Below are 19,987 nucleotides of genomic sequence, written 5' to 3'. Positions count from 1 at the left end.
CTCCAGCCCTGGGCTCCTCTTGGTTCCTGCTCTGGCCTCTCTCCAGCAGCTCCATGTCCTTGCTGGGCTGTTCCCCAGGGCTGGAGCAGCTCTGCAGGGGGGTCTCCCCTGAGGGGCAGAGGGGCCCAATCCCCCCCTGCCCTGCTGCCCACGCTGGGGGATCAGCCCAGCCCATGGAAGGATTTCTGTCCCTGGAATACCCCACTGAGCTCCTGACAGATTCCTTTGCCTGGGGCTGGTTGTTGACTTTTTCCCTCCCCCTGTAATATCCCACCCCTTTCTTTTGGTGCAAACCCACCCATTATTTCTCCTTATTTTGGGCCCTCCTTCTGGCTCAGTCCCTGCCAGCTCAAAGCAAACCAGAAATAAAGGTACTTTGTGCTTGACCAGCTCCATGTGCTCTCACTGCAGTGCAGAGCAAAATTTCCACTGCAGCAGCACCTGGGATTGATGGAGCAGCAGGAGGGGGAGGGAAGGTCACACCCTGGGAGAAAGGGACTGTCTGCACCCCAGGCCAGGCTGAATCATCTGCACACTAAGAACAGTCACCCAGGTGGGACTCCCTCAGGGGGACAGGGAGGAACCACAACCACCGACACACAGGAGGAACAGCACTGAAAAGCCACATTCCTGGTGTGGGGATGCTCCAAAAAGAGCATCTTTGACACGAATCACAGTCAGACAGAAACCACTGAGAGTTTTCAGAAATAAGGAGAAAAAACCCAACCAAAAGGTTTTAAACCCAGCTAATTGAATGTCTCTTCTGAGGGGGTTTGAAGCTACAGGAACTCCCAAAGCAGCCTGTGAGGAAAGTCAGGTTCCTGCTCATCCAACCCCACTCAGTTCTCCAGGAACACTCAGGAAAAGGCACTTTGAAGGGTAATTTAAACTTCATCATTCATAACAAAACTGGTTTCTTACTCATTCATATAAGATACCCAGTCACATCTGGTTTTGCAGCACAGGACTGGAATGTTGAACAAATTCCTCTGAACCTTTTTAAAATTCATTTCTCCCAATTTCCTTATATTTTTACACCCACCATCCCCAAGTCCCTACGACCAACAATCCCAGAATATTTATTTCCAAAATACAACTAGAGATTAAATGTACACCTGAACAGTGAATTATAGTGTGGGGGGGTTAGTTTTTATTTATTCAACTGTACTTTAGTCACAGCTGAGAACTCTTCGTGTGTCTCAGAGAAGACTCATTCCAACTCCAACAATCAATAAGCAACAAAACTGAGGAGAAACTGCCATTAGGAATTTGTTTTAAATAATATCTGTCCCCACACAGAAGCTTGGCTGAGTCACAGACAGGATTAAAATCAGTCTAAGCTCACAGTGAAGACATTTAAAGCACATTGAAAGATAAGAAGTAGGGAAAGCCAAAATCCAAGAAAAATACAAAATCCTGTAACTACAAAGTGGGAGGATTAAAAAACAGAGTCCACAAGCCACTGACTCTCCAATCCATGAGGCCAGATCCAGGTCACTGACACATCCCAGGAGGGGGGAGAGCAGAGCCCTCCTCAGCCTGGCAAACCCTCCTCCTTCCCAACAAACCCTCGTCCTTCTCCCTCATTCCCACCCAGACAGGTCTCAGGGTTCATGCCCAGTGTAAAAGTGCTTTACACTGTTGTCAAGGTGATTTACAAGCTCTACATCCATTAAAGTCCTCCTGCCACAAGGAATTCTGCAGCCCAGCCTGGTCCCAGCCCACGGATCTGGGTTCAGCTCTTTGCTCAGTCCCAGCCTGGGTGGTACCTCCTGTCCAGATGGAAATCAGGACACGGAATTTGTTTAAGATGGGTCAAAATTTGGGTTTCAAATGGGTCCAAACTCAGGTTCCAGTGGTGAAGTGCTCCATTTGCCCGTGCCAGTCCTTGGTTATTCCAAGGAATGGTGATTTTGTGGCACCCAGGACACTCCAGGCTGGAGAGCTGCTCAACTCCAGAGCTGCACTGGTACCACCAGGCAGAGCCACTTTAACATGTGAGCTTGTAAATGGTTGTTTTCCCAGGAAAGTCACCCCCTGGGCCTGGGAGAACCACAGGACACAACAAACACGGAAGGACTGAGGGTCAAGGAGCACAAATGCAGCATCAAAAGTAAGCTCTGGGTTGGTGCAGTTTAATTACTTTTGATAAAGTGAAGGAGTTTGTTAATTGGACCCTTGGGGAGTTCAAGAACTACACGGGGACAAACTGTGTGTCCATGGAAATGGAGCAATTCCAGAGCCTTCCTGGAGTCAGGCAGCACTTACCCATTCCCTTTTAACCTCCAGAGGGAAGCAAAGATTCAAAGCAAGGCACAATTATAACACAGTTCACAATTTGACTTAGATCAGTTTGCCTAAAAGAGCAGCCCAGTTAAGCAATTACTGCAGAGCAGGAGAGAAATCCCCCAAGAATCAGGTTTAACTACTGTCAAAAGTAAGTTAAATAAAGAGAACAGAGAGTAGTTACCCCACTGTGGGAGAGTAAACTAAAATCAAATCCAAAAGGAACATATAAAAAGATCTGCATGACCTCAAAGTCTCTCTTTAAAATGTGTCAAGTGCTCCTTAAAATCACCTATTTTTGGTAAAAATATTATTTTCCCAGCAAATCTCTATTTAAAAATGCGTGCAGTGCTCCTTAGATTCTCACAGTTCTGGGAAAAATGGTATTTCCCTGCAAATCTCTCTTCAAAATGCATGAAGTGCTCCTTAAAATCACATATTCCTGGGAAAAGTGACATTTTCCCTGTAAATCTCTAATTTTAGAGAGACAAAAGCAAATATTGCTTTAGGCTTCGACACAACAGACTGGGAAAAAAATTGGAGATTGTTCTGTATCAACATCCCTGCCACCAAATTTTTAGGTTTGAAGTTTCCTTTCTTTACACAACTTAAAGTCACACATGGGCAAAACTGGTTTGCTGCAGGAACATCCCAATCCCTCCTTACCATGACGATGTCTCCTGGCTGGATGGTGATCTCGTCGTGGCTTCTGGACTCAAAAGGATACAGAGCTCTATAATACACTATTTTTACATCCTCCTGAGCAGAAATGGTCAGAGGAGCTTTTTCTGAGCAAAGGAAAAAAAAACACACACAAGGAAAAAAAAATAATAATCAAACCCCCTTATTTTTAAACACTTGTAAAATGAGGGGAAAGTGGTGAGAAAAAGGAGCAGAACTGGGAGTGTCTGCAGGAAGTATCTCGTGCCCTATATGTGAAAATGTATGATTTAAAGACAATTTTCTGGCTATTTTCTCCTCTAAACATCAGGGGAAATCGTAGAAACACAGAATGGTTTGGGTTGGGAAGGATTTTAAAGCCCATCCAGTGCCGCCCCTGCCATGGACAGGGACACCTTCCACCAGGTCAGTGTCCAACCTGGCCTTGGGCACTCCAGGGATGGGGAATCCACAACCCCTCTGGGCAGGATTTAGTCATAAAAGTGCCCTCTGCTCCCTGCACAAATGGAAACAAAAAGGGACTGTGTGCAGAGCAGAAAGAGGGGGATTAAATCTTAGATTTCGGGTCATTTTATCAGTGAACAACATTCCTGGGGAAGGCAGGAGAGGGACCAGGGGAACCCCGGGACACGGTGGTGCTGCTCTAACAACCCCCAAGGTACATTTTGCACAGCAAAATAAGGAAACACAGAAATAATTTCTGACATCTTGCATCAGGATCTTCCAGCCCCTTCCAGCTGAGAACCTCTCCTCACTTGGCACTGGGAATCTCATCCTTTACACTTCCAGCTTTACACTCTGCTGAAACCCAGACTTTGAGGGACAATAGTGATGCCTAAAAGGACAATTTTTGGAGTCTAGAGCTCAATCTGCCCATTATTTACTTCACTAAGACTAGCAATCCAGTCTTGAAACATAACATCCTCCTGTATTAAATGGGAAGCCAGAAAAGAGCTGTTCCAGAGGCTCTCCACCAGCATTCCTGGTGTTTGACCCTACCTGCATTGGACCAGGGAGCCTGGCCTGGCTTGGCTGGCTCCTGGTGGGGCTGGAAAAGTTTACTCAGCTTCTCTTGCATTTCCTGCTTCCCCTTCTCCTCACTTTCCTTCTTCTTAGGCATTTCTTCCCTTTTTTGCTTTTCATCTTCCTGAATTTTTTTTTGCCACTGAGGTTCCTCCTCTGGCTGCCCCCGATCCGGCCGCTGTTTGTCCCGTTCCTGGATTCGCCTGTTGGAAAACCAGGGGGGGGCTTTTTAAGCCACTCAAACCCAAGACCATCCCAGTCAGTTGTCCTTTGGGGTGATCTATGGCACAAAAGGTCCTCTGCAGGGCTTTTCCATTCCCTGGAAGAGCTAATTTGATTTTGATGAGTCACCAACCCCTCCCCAGCATCTCCTTACACAATTATTCGTGGGATCACAGAATCACGGAATGGTTTGGGTTGGAAGGGACCTTAAATATCATCTCACTCCAACCCAAGGCCACAAACATCCCTAAGTAGGACTCAGAATAGTCCAATGAGAAGGGAAAAGCAAGAATCAGAACACGTGACACTCCTCATCTTGCTGTTGAGGGGCAAGGGGGAAACACATTTGGAAGCTTCACACAACACCCCTGCAGAACCATCCAGAGTATTCCACACTCCCAGCTGCCAGAGCTAACAAGTCCTTCCAACAGAGGACAAGTCAACAGAAGGAAAGGGTAAATGTGCTCTGCTAGAAACAATTTGCCCCAGTAAAGGTAACTCTGAAGATATAAAAGATGCCCAGTGTGCTTTGGTTTGTTCCATGACCTTTTTCCACCTCTGGGCTTTCTTCAGACTTATGAAATTAGGGACAAATGCATGAGAAGAAGTTGCTTCTCACAGGAGCTCCTCACAGAATCCCAGATCCCTGAGGCTGGAAAAGCCCTCCCAGCCCATGGATCCCCCCTGTGCCCCATCCCCACCTTGTCCCCCAGCCCAGAGCACTGAGTGCCACGGCCAGGCCTTCCTGGGACACCTCCAGGGCTGGGCACTCCAACCTCCCTGGGCAGCCCCTGCCAAGGCCTCACCACCCTTTCCAGCAGGAAATTCCTCCTCCTGGCCAACCCACCCACCTTCCCAGCATTAGGTTGGTACCAGAGGGCACAAATCTCATCTCAATCCCTGAAGTTTTGAGTTCACAGGAATATTTTCTGAGAGGTGTCAAGGTTTAAATTAAGGGCTCAAATTAAAGCCTTTTGTTACCTCTGAGCTTCTTTTTGCTTTTCCAGCTCCACTGTCTTCCTTTCTTGTTCCTTCTGTTTCAACCTCTCAGCTTCCAAGCTCTTCTGCTTCTGGAGCTGCTGTTTGTTATGGATTTCTCTCAGCTCCTGGAGAAAAAGAAGGAAAACGTGAAAATATACACTGTGGGACCCAGAAGTAACAGCCCCAAATATTCCCTTGGGAAGGAGCAACACTTGGAAATGTTTGGGGATCTCTGTCCAAACTTATCTGCAGTGGCAGATATTTAAGGTCTATACACCACTTACTGTTTTCCTGGTTTTATCCATCTAACTGAGATATTAAAAGGTTAAGAAACAAGAAGGTCTTTAAATGGTACTCTAAAAAGCTTAATCTGAAAAGTCACTTCTGTTTTATTTTCTTTGCTGGTTTGTTGAATTCACTTAATAATTTCCATATAAAAATCTGCCTTCTGAGCTCTCACAACAGCAACACAGTCAATGGGTTTTATTTTCCAGTGAATGGTGATTTAAATCAGTTTTATTTTCCAGTGAATGGTGAGTTATTAAAGAACCTTCAGGATTGGTTTATACTCAGGAGATTGAGTTCCCTAAGGAATGCCTTTGGGATGAGTTGTGGTACAGAGAGTATTCACTCATATATAAGTCACTTCTTCTTTAATTAACTGGGAGGACATCCCTGAAAAATTTAGAATATAAATAACAATAAAACCATAATATTTTTCTCAAGATTTCTTTTCTCCATTAACACAAATACAAATTTTATCTGGAATAGCCTGGAATTTTGCATTTAAACTCCTCAGCATTCCAAGGAGCAAAAGGATAACTTTACCTGTGACAACTAAGGGTTTTCCCTGAAAATAGTTCACCTTGAAAAACTGATATGTTCTAATGAAAATATAGTACAGGCAGGAATCGAAACAGTTAATCTTGAAAGTATTTGGACAGTTTTTCAGAAATTCCCAATCTACAAACCAGCCACAGGAAGGTTTCCTGTGAAAATCCTCACACACTGACCAAAATGTCAAAAATTGCATAAGAGGAAAAAAAATAAAATCAAATATCAAATGATTCAAACCCACTTGATTAAGGGATGAAAGTTTAAAAAAAAAAGTGAAGTTGATCTACAGTACAAACTAAACTAAATATCAAGTGATTCAAACCCATTTGAGAGAGGTTTGAAAGTTTAAACAGTGAAGTTGATCCTCATGTCCCACTCAGACTCATTTCACTAATGATCCTCAATTTTAAATTCAAGGAAAAGGAAATCAACACCATTAAGAAGATAATCAGTTCCCATCCAGGTCTGAACTAAAACTCTGCTAAGGACATCACTGCAATCCAGGGATAATGTGGATTTGGGCCATTCCCTATTTTATGCTCATCCAGAGCACGAGGACCTCGGGGGATCTCAGTCCTGCTCTCCTGGTCACCCCAGATCTTATTGCACCAAAGACCTCGTGCAGGTGCAAATCTACCCCCCAGCACATGGGCTGTGGTGCCCAACATCCTCCAGCTGGCAGGATCCCACTGCCTTGGGCTGGCAGGGATGGTGAGGATCACCCAGTGCCACCCCTGCCATGGGCAGGGACACCTTCCACCAGCCCAGGCTGCTCCAGGCCCTGTCCAACCTGGCCCTGGGCACTCCCAGGGATCCAGGGGCAGGCACATAAGTTATCTCACCATTAAATGTAAGATATCCCACTTCCACTGCCCAGTAGAAAACTGGGAATGCTGCAGCTGAGCCGTGCCTGGAGCAGGGAGCTTCCTGTAGGACTACATGGAATGTGATCATTAAGTGCTGCTGCCAACCCTGGCACAGACAATGACACTCCTTGCTTTGCTTGTGCTGGCATTCCATGGCTCTGCTCAGCTAAGGCAGGATCTCCAGGGCCATTTGAGTAATCACTGAAGTTTTCCATAGACATTTGATCCCATTATTCCCTCCCAGCCCAGCCAGGGTGTTGGTTCAGGATTCCTGCTTTCCAGTGACACACCTGGATGGTGAGGAAATCATAGTCCTAGGGCTGGATGGAGCATTTCTGGAGATTAAAAAATCCAATTTATATCCCTCTTTGGGTCAGCCAGGAGGAAATAAGGATTTGGTGGGTATCTCCCACAACAGAGGGGCTCCATTGCTTTGCCCAGTACCAGTGGGAGGACAGGGAGGAAGAACCAGCATCTCCCACAGTTCCACAGGAAACCAGCTGAAGAAAATTCTAGGAACACTTCAACAGCCAAGCAATGGAGCTTTTCCAGCTGGATGTTCACAGAGCCCTACACTCATCCTGGACAGACACAACTTCCAGCTGTACAGGTACAACTGGAACTCCAGAGACACAGCAAGGCTTTGCTGGTTCCTGGGGGGGGCAGGACAAGGAATGTCTTACCTTAAAAACAGAGAGAAACTGTTCTTATTACCTTGGCACTGAACTCACAAACAGACCAACAGGGAGGGTTTGGAGGTGTCACAACAGCCACATTCAGGATATTGGATATGAATTAAAGCAGAGCAATATTCACTATATACAGACAAGGCATTGCTACAAAAACCTCAGTGCAACAAATGTAGTTGTTTGAGCCAAGATTTTGCCTTTTTGACAGAAAGGCAACAGAACTTGGGATACTTCAGGGATTACAATACAAGGATTCCACCAGATCTTCTCCCCTTGAGCCAAGCAGAGCATTTGATCCCAGAGGAGAGGGCCCTGCAGTTGTGTGTTCACTGAAGTTTTTCCACACCACCCCTTTCCTGCCCTTTTCCCAGGACCCAAAGCATCTGCTTTGGCCTTGGCAGACACAATTCCTCCCTTTTCCCCATCCTACAGCTCTGGGGGATTGCAGACAGGGAAGATGCTGCCACCTCTCTCCTACTGGAATCACCAGTGACAGAGCTGTGCAGGAACACTTCACATCCAGGTGTTTGAACATCGTGACCAAAACAGGCAACAGACTTAAAGTCTTGATGTTCCAGATAAGCAAAAGTACTGAGAGTGTTCTTCCCTCTGCCCATTTATACTGTTTGGGTGATTTATGATCAGATATTGATCATAATTTTAGCATTAATATCCTTTGGTCATATTGATCTGCAAAACACTTTGGAAGGACTCAGTTAAAAAAACAACACCCAAAAAGCACAACACACTGAGATGTGTCCAAAACCCACATATAAAGGAAAATAAACTGAGGTTTAAACCTCGAGCATTAATTAAGCAAGGTTTAAACCAGTCTATTTTCTTTTGGTATAAATTGAGCCTATTTTGTGTTGTGTCTGACTCTGCAGAACTTCTCCCTTTCCTTACTCCCTCAGATTGTGAATCAGCTTTTAATTTTTTCCTACAGTTATTAATAACTTTAATATTAAACAAGTTATTTGTTGCTTAACTTCAAACCCACCTTCCATTCTAAAGCTTCTGATTTAATCCCAAGACAACTCCAGAACCATCAATGTCTCTATTGCAGTGATTTTCCTCCTGAACACTTACAGCACAATTTCTGACACCTTGCAGGAAATTGGGGATTTTTTTGCTCAGCTTTCAGGAGAACCCATCAGGGGAACTGGCAGATCAACTACCTTAACATTGGAATGTTTAATGAAAAAATGAATGTTATTAGAGGTTTGTAACTACAGACTGATTTGTACCTTCTCTCTGAAGAACAGGGACAGTTCTTGTGCAGAAACACCCAAAACCCACACAGGTCTCACAACAGACTGAGCAACAAAGCAGGAAACCACAACCCACAGACATCCACACTCAGGGACAGCAGGGGAGGATGAACAGCAGGTAAAATTCTGGTGGCAGGAGGAAATCAAGTCTTTTTTATTCAGGATTTCAGTTTGAACTCCTGATTCCAGAAGGTTTGACCTACTTGCACTCCTGGGATGCCAAAGCACAGGAAGGGGTAATTTCAGATTTGCAATCAGAACCAGAGCTCAAATTTACCCCTGAAGAGAGTCTGCAGACTGAGGTGATTCAAACCCTGAGTTGGAAAGCTAAGTAGCGTTTTGTTAAAAATAAAACAAAATAAAAGTCAACTCAAATCCCCAAAAGACAGACTGGAGAATGTCCCCAAACCCGACCATCTAAATCAACCACTTCAGTTATTTTTTGCCACACTCAAGTTAGAAAATGGTTCACTGAACAGTGAGAAGGAAGGGTCATTAATGAGTCCTGGGTTACCTTCAGCTGATTGTTGAAAATATCAATTTCCTGCAGTTTGGATCGGGTTTCCTTCTCCACCTCATCCAGCTGGTCCCGGAGCTGCTGCCGTGCCAGCTCCTTGGCTTCCAGGGCTCTTTTGATGGTAAGAAGAGAATCTCCTGGTTTTAAACACATTGGCAAATAATTATTTCCTTATATGGAAATAATGGGTCACAGAAAGCCCCGTTTTTCAATATGGAGCTTGCGACACACAGAAAGCGATTCCAGGGGACACTGGGAGGAGGGAATGGGTCCCACCCAAAGTGAGACACACCCAAAAATCTACTCACTGTGCAAACTGTTCTGCTGGACTTGCTTGAGCTGATCATTGAGCAGCTGCTTTTCTGGGATCAACCTCCCCAGCATCTGCTGAGACTCCTGGATCCAGGACAGGGAACACAAGCACAGAGAGAGGCATGGGGTGAGTGAGGGGTCACTTCAGCCACAACAAACAACTTCGATCGGGAACAGAAAGACAAATATTTACAGTTCATCTGAAGGAGAGAAAACAAAGACTTTCCCTCAAAAGGAATATATTCTGGGCAAAAGCCATGAAACATGAGCTCTGTGAGGTGAGAATCCTCGAGTCCTCAGTCTCTGGACTTGGTGCTTGTGGAAGGGGATTATGATCCTTCTCACACCCAACAGACCGTTGTAAGATTGTGAACTGATATGTTACAGGGGTCCCTGCAGATGAGAAACTCCTCCTTTGGTGGATCATACCTATATATACATTTATATTTATGTTTCATAAAGAATCCTTGCTCTTTCTGGAGGATGAAGAGCCGCTTCACACACCTTTCAGAAGCCTTGACCCCCAACTTCAAGTTGTCAAACACGTCACAGCAGCAGGAGGGGAAAGAGCTTCTTTTATCAAAGATCATGAGTATGGACACCCCAACTTCCAGACAAACAGAGCAATTCCTTGGAGCAGCTGTCTGGAATTGCAGGCTTTTGAGGCCTCAGCCAGCTGACAGGTTCAATCTGTCAGGAGGGATTGCAGGTGACATCACCCCACCCTAAGAACAAATGTCACCTGAGTGCTCAATCCCACAGTGAGTCCCACAGAGGTTGTGGAGTCCCCATCCCTGGAAGTGCCCAAGGCCAGGTTGGAGGGGGCTTGGAGCACCCTGGGCTGGTGGAAGGTGTCCCTGCCCATGGCAGGGGTGGCACTGGATGGGCTTCAAGGTCCCTCCCAACCCAAATCATGAGTTCCACGGAAAGTTGTGGTTTTTGTTCCAAGATCATGGGATTGGCTGCACTGACACAGCTCCAGATTGTCCCACTTTCCTCCTGCCAGGCCTTGACTGGGCTCTGCAGTGCTCAGCTCACATCTGATGATTATGCAACGATTGCAGCCTCCTGTAATCTCCTTATGTTCCAGCAAATATCCCGAGGAGGCACAGCAGAGTCAAGGACTTTATGAATCCCCAAAGTAGCAAAATTCAGCTGGAGCAGAGCTGACTGTCCAGCTGCTCTGCCCAGGGCACCTCTGAGGCCCCTTCCAGCCCAAAGCACCCCGTGGGCCTGGGAGTCTGAGAACCCTGCAGGTCGACCAAACAGCAGGATGGGTGTCAAAACAAAACAGGATCTACAGAAAGAGTTCTTCAAGCACAGAAAGTGCCCCAGGACAGCATTTCAGGGTGGAATGAGATCACCACCTCGGGTGTTTTGCTTTCAAAGGCCAGAACACTTCCCAACTCCAGATTACTCAATCCACTGAATAGTTTGGAGAGTGTGTAAGGACAGAGAACGCCAAGGGATCATGAAGGTCAAATTCTGTTTCCTGAAATCACAGACAACCACTGGAATAAGAACCTATCCAAGAACATCCACCAGATGGTTTTCCACATCCTTTCCTTGTACTGGAGAAACAGATGAAAGACATTAATGGCACCACTAACTCTGAAGTTTCATGCAACAAGAAACGTCCAAGAGTTGAGTAACGTCCCACATGGCAGTGAAATCAAATCCCAGTCCCTGCCCCTTGAACAAGGGAAAGTTTTCTTCAAATTCCTTGGGAGCCAAAGGATTCATCAAGGAGAAAAACAGTCCCTGCAGGTAATAAGCAAGTCACAGATCAGGGGTTTGGAAGGGAGGGTCCTTCTGAACATCCCTGGAAATGCCACTCGACCAGACAGATCCAGGTAACCAGCACAAACTCCCATCAGCCAGGATTAAGTGGTGCACAACTTCTGCCACAAGGTTAATGAAGCTCCCTCTTGAAACTAATTAATAGGTTGAAGAATAATTACTCCTTTGAATTGACTCATCTTTCCATAGGGAGTTTCAAGTGTATTAAACTAAACTATTTCCAAGGGAAGGTACATCACCCTTCAGAGATAATGCCAGTGCTGACTTTTTAACCTCTTTGAGAGTTCAGAGGATTAAAATCTCCTTTTTTAAACCCCACTGATTTAGTCTGTCCTCTACAGATGAGACAGAAAAAATGACAGAATATTTGAAAAAATAATGGGGTTTTTTTTCAGAAAAAATCTTGTAGGTTCTCCCCAGATAAAATCTGGCTGTTTCTCCTAAGCAGTGACACAGTTTTTGGGATAAAAACACATCATGTGACACTGCCTGAAATATCAGTGGTGGAGATCAATTAGCACCTGAGGGAAGGTATTACCACAGAGCCACAGCTATTGCTACAAAATCACTCCAAACCCAAAAATCCAACAGGACACCTGCCAGGGAAGGCAAGAGTGGAGCTGGACTGGAGCAGTAGGATTAGGGTTTAAATCAGGTTTTACACCTGAGCCCTCCTAACCTGAGTGTGAGATTCTCTTTGCAGAGGCAGAAACACACTGAGACACCCCCAGGACAAGCCAAGAATTGATTTCAAGCAGTATGAAATATGTAATGAAGAGAAAAGTCCCTAAATTAAATCCTACACCCCCCTGGGAACCTTTACAAACCTCAAAGCACATTCTCTCCCTAAAATCAGGCACCTCCTCAGTTCCACTTCCATTCCACAGAGAACTTCAGATGGAGCAGCAGGAAAGGACAATGCCAGGGCTAGGCCAGGAACTAACTGGCTTCACTGGGAACTGCAGCTTTGGAAGTTCATTATTTTACAATTAAAAATGGATCATCCACAAGCCATTTCACTGAAGTCAAGTCTTTCTCCCAGCACACAAACTGCAACCACAGCCAGCAAAATCCACGCCATGAAACCCCCTTCTCCTCGCCCTCCCAAACATCTGGGGCCAAACAATTCCTCTGCTGCTCCCCACAGCAGGATTCCAGGAGGATGAAGTGATAAGCACAGACACAGCTTCTAGTGTAGGCACAATTCCTGGATGGGTCTGAAGAACACTAATTTCCAGGAATGACAAATTATCTCCAAGGATTCTTTCGGGGCAAGGAACAGCACACCCCATGCTGGGGCAGCTCTGCTCAGGATATCAATGCCAAAATTCAAGGCTAAGAATAAAATCAGAGAAGGTTTTCTCACCTGTAGCTGCTGCTGCAAATGGGTGATTTCTGCAATTCTGAGCTCTCTGGATTTGTTTGTACTTTCAATTTCTTGTCTTTGGGTCGACAGCCGACACCTGATATCCTGAAGTTTTCCCTCCAGCTGGTTCCTTTTGTCATTCTTGAAAAGGAAGGAAAAAGAGCTCTGGTTTTATTTTTACCAGAACGTTTTGTCAGGCGAGTCAGGATCTAAAAAGTACTTTTATTTCACATTTACACCCGAAATTCCAGCAAATAAACCCGGCCATGGCACAGGCACTGTCACACCGTCGCTGCCACACTGTGCCTGTGTGTTTGACCCGGGATCCATCACTTACCAGAGCTTCCAGCTCGAATTCCAGGGTTTTCTTCTTTGCCTTCAGGACAACAATGTCCTCCTGCTCCTTGTTCCTCTGGTTGAGCAGCTCCTGCCGACGGTTCCGCTCCCACTCCAGCTGCCTCTGCCTCTCCAGCTCCCGCTTGGCAGCCTGGGGCATTCCAGGAGAAGGGGAAAAATAAAGCAGAAAGGGAAATTGATATGATTTATATAATTATATACGATAAAACATATGATATCTAACTTGAAAATAAATTTAAATAAATAAATATAATTGCTAAACACAGATAATTGCTATTATAATTCATAATTGCCGTTATAATTAATATTCTAATGAGCAATTAAACCATTAATAAAAACACACTCCTAGGTTGCTCTGTGCCTCTAAGCACACAAATTGCTCAGTGCTTTAAGTGCTCACTGAGGTGGGGCTCCCCTGCACAGCAGAGATGACTAAAGAGAGAATCCCTTCATTTTCACGTTTCCCAAGGTCCAGTTTTCTGATTTACCAACTTGTTTCATATTAAGACTCTGAAAACACTCCAGAAAAGTATCAAATCCCTTTCCAACCTCCACCACTGGACACCCAGCAGCTTTGCAAAGAACAGCCAAGTGCTCTGCACTGGACTCATCATTGTTTGGCAGTGGGAGAAAATGAGAGCTTTTTAAGTTCCCCAGGGTGTGTTTCCTTTGACAAATTAAAGGCCTGGCCCAAATCACAGGCCAGGTTGGATGGAGCAGCCTGGGCTAGTGGAAGGTGTCCCTGCCCACAGCAGGGGTAGGGACTGGATGATATTAAGGTCCCTTCCAACCCAAACCACTCTGGGAGTCTATAAAATCACCTCATCACTGGAAAATCATGAATGCCATAGGTTTTTCTTCATCCACTCAAGCATCTCTTTATGTCAAATAATAATAATCATTATTATTTTTAAAGAAGTCAGAGGTCAGGAGCACGCTGTCCTACACTGAAATGTCTCACCCGTTCACTCCACAGGAAAAATGAAGGGATTGCTGACTCTTCCTTACCCCCAAGCCCCCAGAAATGTGGGTTCACGCTCCCAGTGTTGCTCACTCCCCGTGCCAGCCCGGTCCCAAGTGCCCATCTCCCACCTGGTCCCTCCCCAGCCCCCGCCCCAAGCTCTGCTCCACCGTTACCTCTCTCCTCTCTATCTCCTTCCTCCTCTCCTCCTCCCTCTGCCGCTCCAGCTCCCGCTGCTTCTCCAGCTGCTTCTCCAGCTCCAGCTGCCTCTTGCGCTCCTGCTCCTGCCGCTCGCGCTCCTTCCTCTCCTGCTCGGCCCTCTCCAGCTGTGCCAGCCGCTCCTGCTCCTTGCGCTGCTGCTCCAGGAGCGCCTGGCGCCGCTTCTCCAGCTCCAGGTTCCCCCGCTCGAAGTTCTCCCGCTTCTTGTCCTCGAACGTGACTGGGGGGGGGTGGGACAGGGGCAGAGAGGGGAATGAAGGTGTCACAGACTCACATCAGTCTGTATGATGTGAGTCTGAGTGTTGAATCCAAGTGGAACGAGCTCCCAGCAGGAGCAGGTGCTGCTCCCCACTGTGGGTAATGGAGCTCCACGGGTCATTCTGGGGTTGGGCATTGTGCTGGTCTGAAACCCCCAAAAATCCAATTCCCCCTCCCACAACTCACCCCAGTGTGAGAGGGGTTTTCCAGACACAACACAGGACTCACTATGGGGGGAAGGGAATTACATTACAATAATTACACAAAGAAATATTACAATACATTATATACACAATCCTAACTACTTCTCCTATGATAAAGCAATATATTTACATTGGATCAAATCTCTTTTCCCTCCAATAAAAGTTCAGAAGGGAAGAAGGAAAGATCCCTTCCACTTTCAGGGCAGCAGTCTCTCTCTCCTCCCATGCAGCAGTTGGAGTTGGAGTTGTAGCTGGATCTCTTTCTATTACACACAAGGGGGTCTCCTCTCACCCCTCTCAGCCCTTTGACTCCAAGCAAAGGTCTCTGGACTGCAATAGTTGGGACAAAAGCTCCCTTCACCACATCATATCACGGGGTGTGAGACATCCCATGAAGGTCCCTTCCTCGAGGGGTCGAGTTCCCTCGAGTCAGAACATTTAGGGCAGCTTTCAGTTCAGTCTCTGCCTTAAGTGTTCTATCAGAGCTCCTGTGCTCTGTCTCAGTCTGCCAGCCTGGCCAGCATTTACACTGTCGAGTCCCTCAAACCCACATCCTCAGGAAACCAAGGTGTGCATTTCCATCCCTATTCCTCAGGCTTCCAGGTCTGGAAGTCCAGCAAGTGGAGGTAATTCAGGCAAAGCATTCTCCAGGTGATCCTGTGTGAGGACACAGGACCACTGGATAACTGCAGCAGTCCCAGAGCCAACACTTCCATCAGAGCAAGGCCAAGGATTCAGCTAGTGACATCATCAAAAGGCCATCATGCCAATGACCAGAATGAACTTACACTTGATATTCTCCCAAGATCACTCCTTACTGCCAGGAAAGAAATGGCTCAAGTTCTGGAGCAGCTGAGCCCAGGGAGTCTGGATTCCTGCACACCCACATCCTCACCACTGGCCTAAAAGTGACCTCAGTTCCAGCAAGGTTCCCTGACATCCCTCTGCAGGATCAGGGATTGTCCTCCCTCCAAATTATTCTTCCCACTTCATCTTCTGTTCCTTTTCATACCCTCTGTGTCCCACTCCCACACCCTGCAGTCCAGATTTCTCTCCCTGCATGCCCAACATGGACATTTTTGAGATGCAAGGCAAGAGACAGCACATATTTCCTCCCAAGTGTGCACACACTGCTGGACACATCAGTCCAACAGCTGCTGAACCAGCTGAATTCTTCCCAAGTTTGTCCCCTTCTCCTGTTGCCAATTCCCTTTTCTCTTCCTTTGTTCTTTTCCCAGAACTGCTGGAAGTTGTCTAAAACCCCCACTGTTACACAGACTGCAAGGAAATGGGGCTCTGTGGGAATACTGGGATCTTTTACAGAGCACCCAGGCCAGAGGATGAAGGCAGCAGAGAGTTTTCCTTGCAGTCCTGGAACAGGGATGCAAAGTGCTGCCTGTGGGAGTGCAGGAGAGGAGCAGACTGGAGCCTGTTCCCACCTCCAGTGTCACCAACACAAAGAAGCAGGAAGGAGCTGGACCCAGCAGTGTCTTGGTGATGCCTCTGACATATCCCAAACTGCTCTGCAGAGGCAGCACTTCCCAGTCAGGCTGTGGAACCCCCCAGCAGGGGCCTCATGGGAACATCCCTCTGGGAGCACAAAATATCCCTCCTGGAACACGAAATATCCCTCCTGGAACACTAAATATCCCTCTGGGACCATGAAATATCCCTCTGGGACCATGAAATATCCCTCCTGAAACATGAAATATCCCTCCTGGAACACAAAACATCCCTCTTTTCACCTGCTCACCTGGTAATTTCTTTTCCAGCTGCTGCTGTTCTTCCTCTAATGCTGGTTCTTCTGGTAACCTTTGGTCTACAGACACTGAGCTGGCAGCAGATATCCCACTGCCAGAGCGGACTCTTCTGCCAAGAAAACAGGGATTTCAGGTGCTTATGACAACCTATGCCTGCCCAAAATTATTCAGGATTAATGAGGAAACCAAATTCAATGCAATGATGTAACATTTCATGATGTTTAATATTCTTTCAGAGGGTTTTACTCAGGCATTCCCTTAGGATAACATTATTCCCCAGAGTCCCAACAGCTCTCCCTGGGGACCTGAGAAACCCAGTTCCAAGTTCTCCATGAAACTTCCCGATATGTCCAGCCCTGTCCCCAAAATCTCTCACCAGTGCCCAGTCTGGAGCTGGTTTTTAAACTACAGCACAAGCAGCAGAGACAGAGGAAGAGCTCAGTACAGTCAGGCTAAAAGCAAGATCCCAGGTGGAATACACAGAACAATGGGAATCTTCAGGAGGATACCTGAAGCATGCAGTATGTAAACATTTCTTTCCATTATAATGGACTGTCTTCCCACCCCATTTCTTCACAAAAAAAAAAGTGAAATAGAGAAAGAGAAGTGATGAGTGACCACAGTTTTCACAGACCCAGCTGCACCAAGGGGGCTGAATGTGGTACAGTGTAGATCCATAACATGTCTGGAATTCCAATACATTCCATTTGCTCCAAGGAAGTGTAAGCTTTAGATTCCTATGGTCAGACTAAGCAAGTTTTGGAAGGTGTGTCAGCATAAAGCACCCACCAAACTGTTCTGAGAGGACAAGAAGGACAGGGGTCACTGCTCAGGCTGCTGTGCTTTACACTCCCAGGACAGCTTTCCCAGATGGAATACAAGTTCAGGAGTGAGGTTCCCAAGTGTTACCTAAAGGAAGGTGGGATAAACTCTTGAGGCAGTGCAGGGGGCAGGGGCTGCCCAGCCATAGCTATATCAATGAGGTGCATGGCCAGGATAAACTCCTCAGCTGTCAGCTTCCCATCCTGGTCGATATCAGACAGATTCCTTGGGAAGGGGCAAAGTAAGGAAATGAGTAAATATTAAAAATCACCGTTCAAAAGCATCATTTTAACATATTCAGTTCCAAATTAATTCATTTTTTTCCACTTCCTTTTTCCACACTACTTTTTTCCAAAACAAACGAAAAGCAAAACCCATATGCTCCCCTTCTTCCCACATTTCTCATGGATGTCTGCCTTGAAAGCAGCCTTGTAGCCATGGCTTCTCCTTCTCCTGCCCTGAGTGCTGCCTGCACCACGGGGAGAAGGGACATGAACCAAGGGAGTTCTCCTGAACAGCTTGTGATCATCCACTGCCCAACATCACTCAGAAAAGAACCAGCTCAGGTGTTTGGCAGAACTTTTTGGTTTGGTCTCCCTCTTCCCTGGAGGCTCCCCCCTCACATTCCTGAGCTCCCACTGGCATTGAAATCCAAGCCATTAACCTTCTGGTCCTGACAAGCACAAAACCACTCTGGCATCATGCACATATTAAAAATCATGGAGTAACAACCCAAACCAGAGCTCCAACCCATGCACAGAATGCTTTTGCTCATGTTAGGGTGGTACTGGACAAAATTAACAGCCTAAACTTTGTCGAGGGACAGGACCCAGGGAAGGGCTGGAGCTGGGACAGGGCAGGCTCAGGGTGGATCTCAGGACAAGGTTCTTCCCCCACAGGGTGGTGGGCACTGACCAGGCTCCCCAGGGCAGTGGGCACGGCCCCAAGGCTGCCAGAGCTCCAGGAGGGTTTGGACAATGCTCTCAGGGACAGGGGGGAGTGTTGGGGTGTCCTGGGCAGGGCCAGGGCTTGGACTGGATGAGCCTTGGGGGTCCCTTCCAGCTCAGGATTTGTTTCTCTAGCCTGCTGCACTCCAATCAAGCAGGAAAATCTCCCATGGTAATGTGACAATCAAAGGCAAAGAAGGGATATATTATTTTGATGTCCCAAGGCACAGGATTTTGTTGATGGGATTTAAATTTGGAAGACAATTCCAGCCTCATTTGATCCATGGCTTGTGCCACTGAACTCCACAGGCTGGAGACAAGAACGAGCCAGGAGAATGAAAATCTAGGGTGCAAAGAAATAATTGCTCAGCTCCTCCAGCAGCCTGGGTCCACATTTTATCAGGAACTCCCAGGGCAGCTGAGAGGCCACACTTGCCTTTGTGTGTCTGAGTGAGTTCAGTGCCAGCACAGCCTGATAAACCCTCTGCTCTCCCAGAGAACAGCACCTGTGGCTCCACTGGCCAGGAAAGGGACCCACATTTAGGACAACAAGAGCTGTAACATCCATTCCTTATCTCCATGGATAGTTTGGATGTCCAAAAAATGACATTATGGCAGTTTGGATGTCCAAAATTGAATGAGTTCTGTGCAGAACTCCCGGAGTTCACTGGTGGCTGACCCCTGTCCCCACAACCCACTTCAAGGCTGGCAACAAGCTGAGTGTTTTTTGGAAAATCATCTGCTGGATGATTGGGCTGATTTATTTTTATCCCTTTGTTATGAAACAGAGAAGGGAAGAGTGGTTTTTAATAATATATAACAAAACCATCAGTGCTTTGCAAGGAGAGTAAGTGCAGTTCAGGTGGGTGAGCTCCAATGGTTTGCAAGCAAAGACTCATAAAGAAGAGAAAGTAATTAGGAACAATTTCCTATATGACAATAAGAATATCATAAAGCTCAGCAAACAACAAGTTGAAAGGAAAAAGAGAGGCTGAGACAAATCCTTTTAAAATCCCTTATTGTGAACATCTGTAACTCCAGTCCCTGGGAAACCAGCCCTTCCAAACTCATGGAAAAGGCAGAGAAAGCCCAAAGGAAGGGTGGCTTGGGTTAAGCTTCCTGTTGTACAACCTGTGCAAAGGTAAAGGTTTCACTGGTGCTGCCTCACACGGGGGCAGGGATGTGGGAGGCACAGGGTGCTGGAATCTGCTCTGCCTAAAAACCCCTCCCTGAACCCCAACTGCCTGAACATCACACAGAACATGCTCCTGGTACTTTTGGGAATATTAATAAAGACACAGAAATGCAGCTTTTGTTTGATAAAGTAACACATGAAAAAGAGAAACATGTGATTTATCAGGGATTGAAAATGGAGAAAACCCCCCAGAACCCAGTGCAGAGGTTTAAGAACAGTTTGTGTTTGGAGGGCAATGAACAGATTTATTTTTACCATATTGTGGCCAGCTGAGCCTGGGGCAAACTGGACTGCATGAGGATTGTTCTGGCTTGGGGACCTGAAAGTGAAACAAATATTAACAAACAAACAAGCAACACTGCAGAGATGTGATCAGCATCTGTTATTTGTTATAACAGGTGTTATTTGGCTCCC

General features: G+C 46.5%; 1 protein-coding gene across 1 annotated transcript in view; it reads right to left on the bottom strand.

Moving 5' to 3' along the window:
• Window positions 1–19,987, bottom strand: part of ITSN1 (intersectin 1) — a 94,258-nt gene that overhangs the window by 38,670 nt on the left and 35,601 nt on the right. The window contains exons 4-14 of the mRNA XM_029965893.1: window positions 19,829–19,892; window positions 17,519–17,656; window positions 16,603–16,718; window positions 14,346–14,608; window positions 13,189–13,338; window positions 12,852–12,992; window positions 9,682–9,769; window positions 9,371–9,510; window positions 5,194–5,318; window positions 3,967–4,193; window positions 2,953–3,074 (exon numbers count right to left, since the gene is read on the bottom strand). Coding sequence (XP_029821753.1) covers window positions 2,953–3,074; window positions 3,967–4,193; window positions 5,194–5,318; window positions 9,371–9,510; window positions 9,682–9,769; window positions 12,852–12,992; window positions 13,189–13,338; window positions 14,346–14,608; window positions 16,603–16,718; window positions 17,519–17,656; window positions 19,829–19,892 — 1,574 coding nt within the window. The remainder of the gene's footprint in view (window positions 1–2,952; window positions 3,075–3,966; window positions 4,194–5,193; window positions 5,319–9,370; window positions 9,511–9,681; window positions 9,770–12,851; window positions 12,993–13,188; window positions 13,339–14,345; window positions 14,609–16,602; window positions 16,719–17,518; window positions 17,657–19,828; window positions 19,893–19,987) is intronic.

Source organism: Manacus vitellinus, unplaced genomic scaffold, assembly GCF_001715985.3.
Source record: "Manacus vitellinus isolate BGI_N305 unplaced genomic scaffold, ASM171598v3 scaffold_122_pilon, whole genome shotgun sequence".
Classification (NCBI taxonomy): domain Eukaryota; kingdom Metazoa; phylum Chordata; class Aves; order Passeriformes; family Pipridae; genus Manacus; species Manacus vitellinus.
The sequence above is the reverse complement of the archived record's forward strand: the minus strand, read 5'-3'. Positions and strand labels throughout refer to the sequence as shown.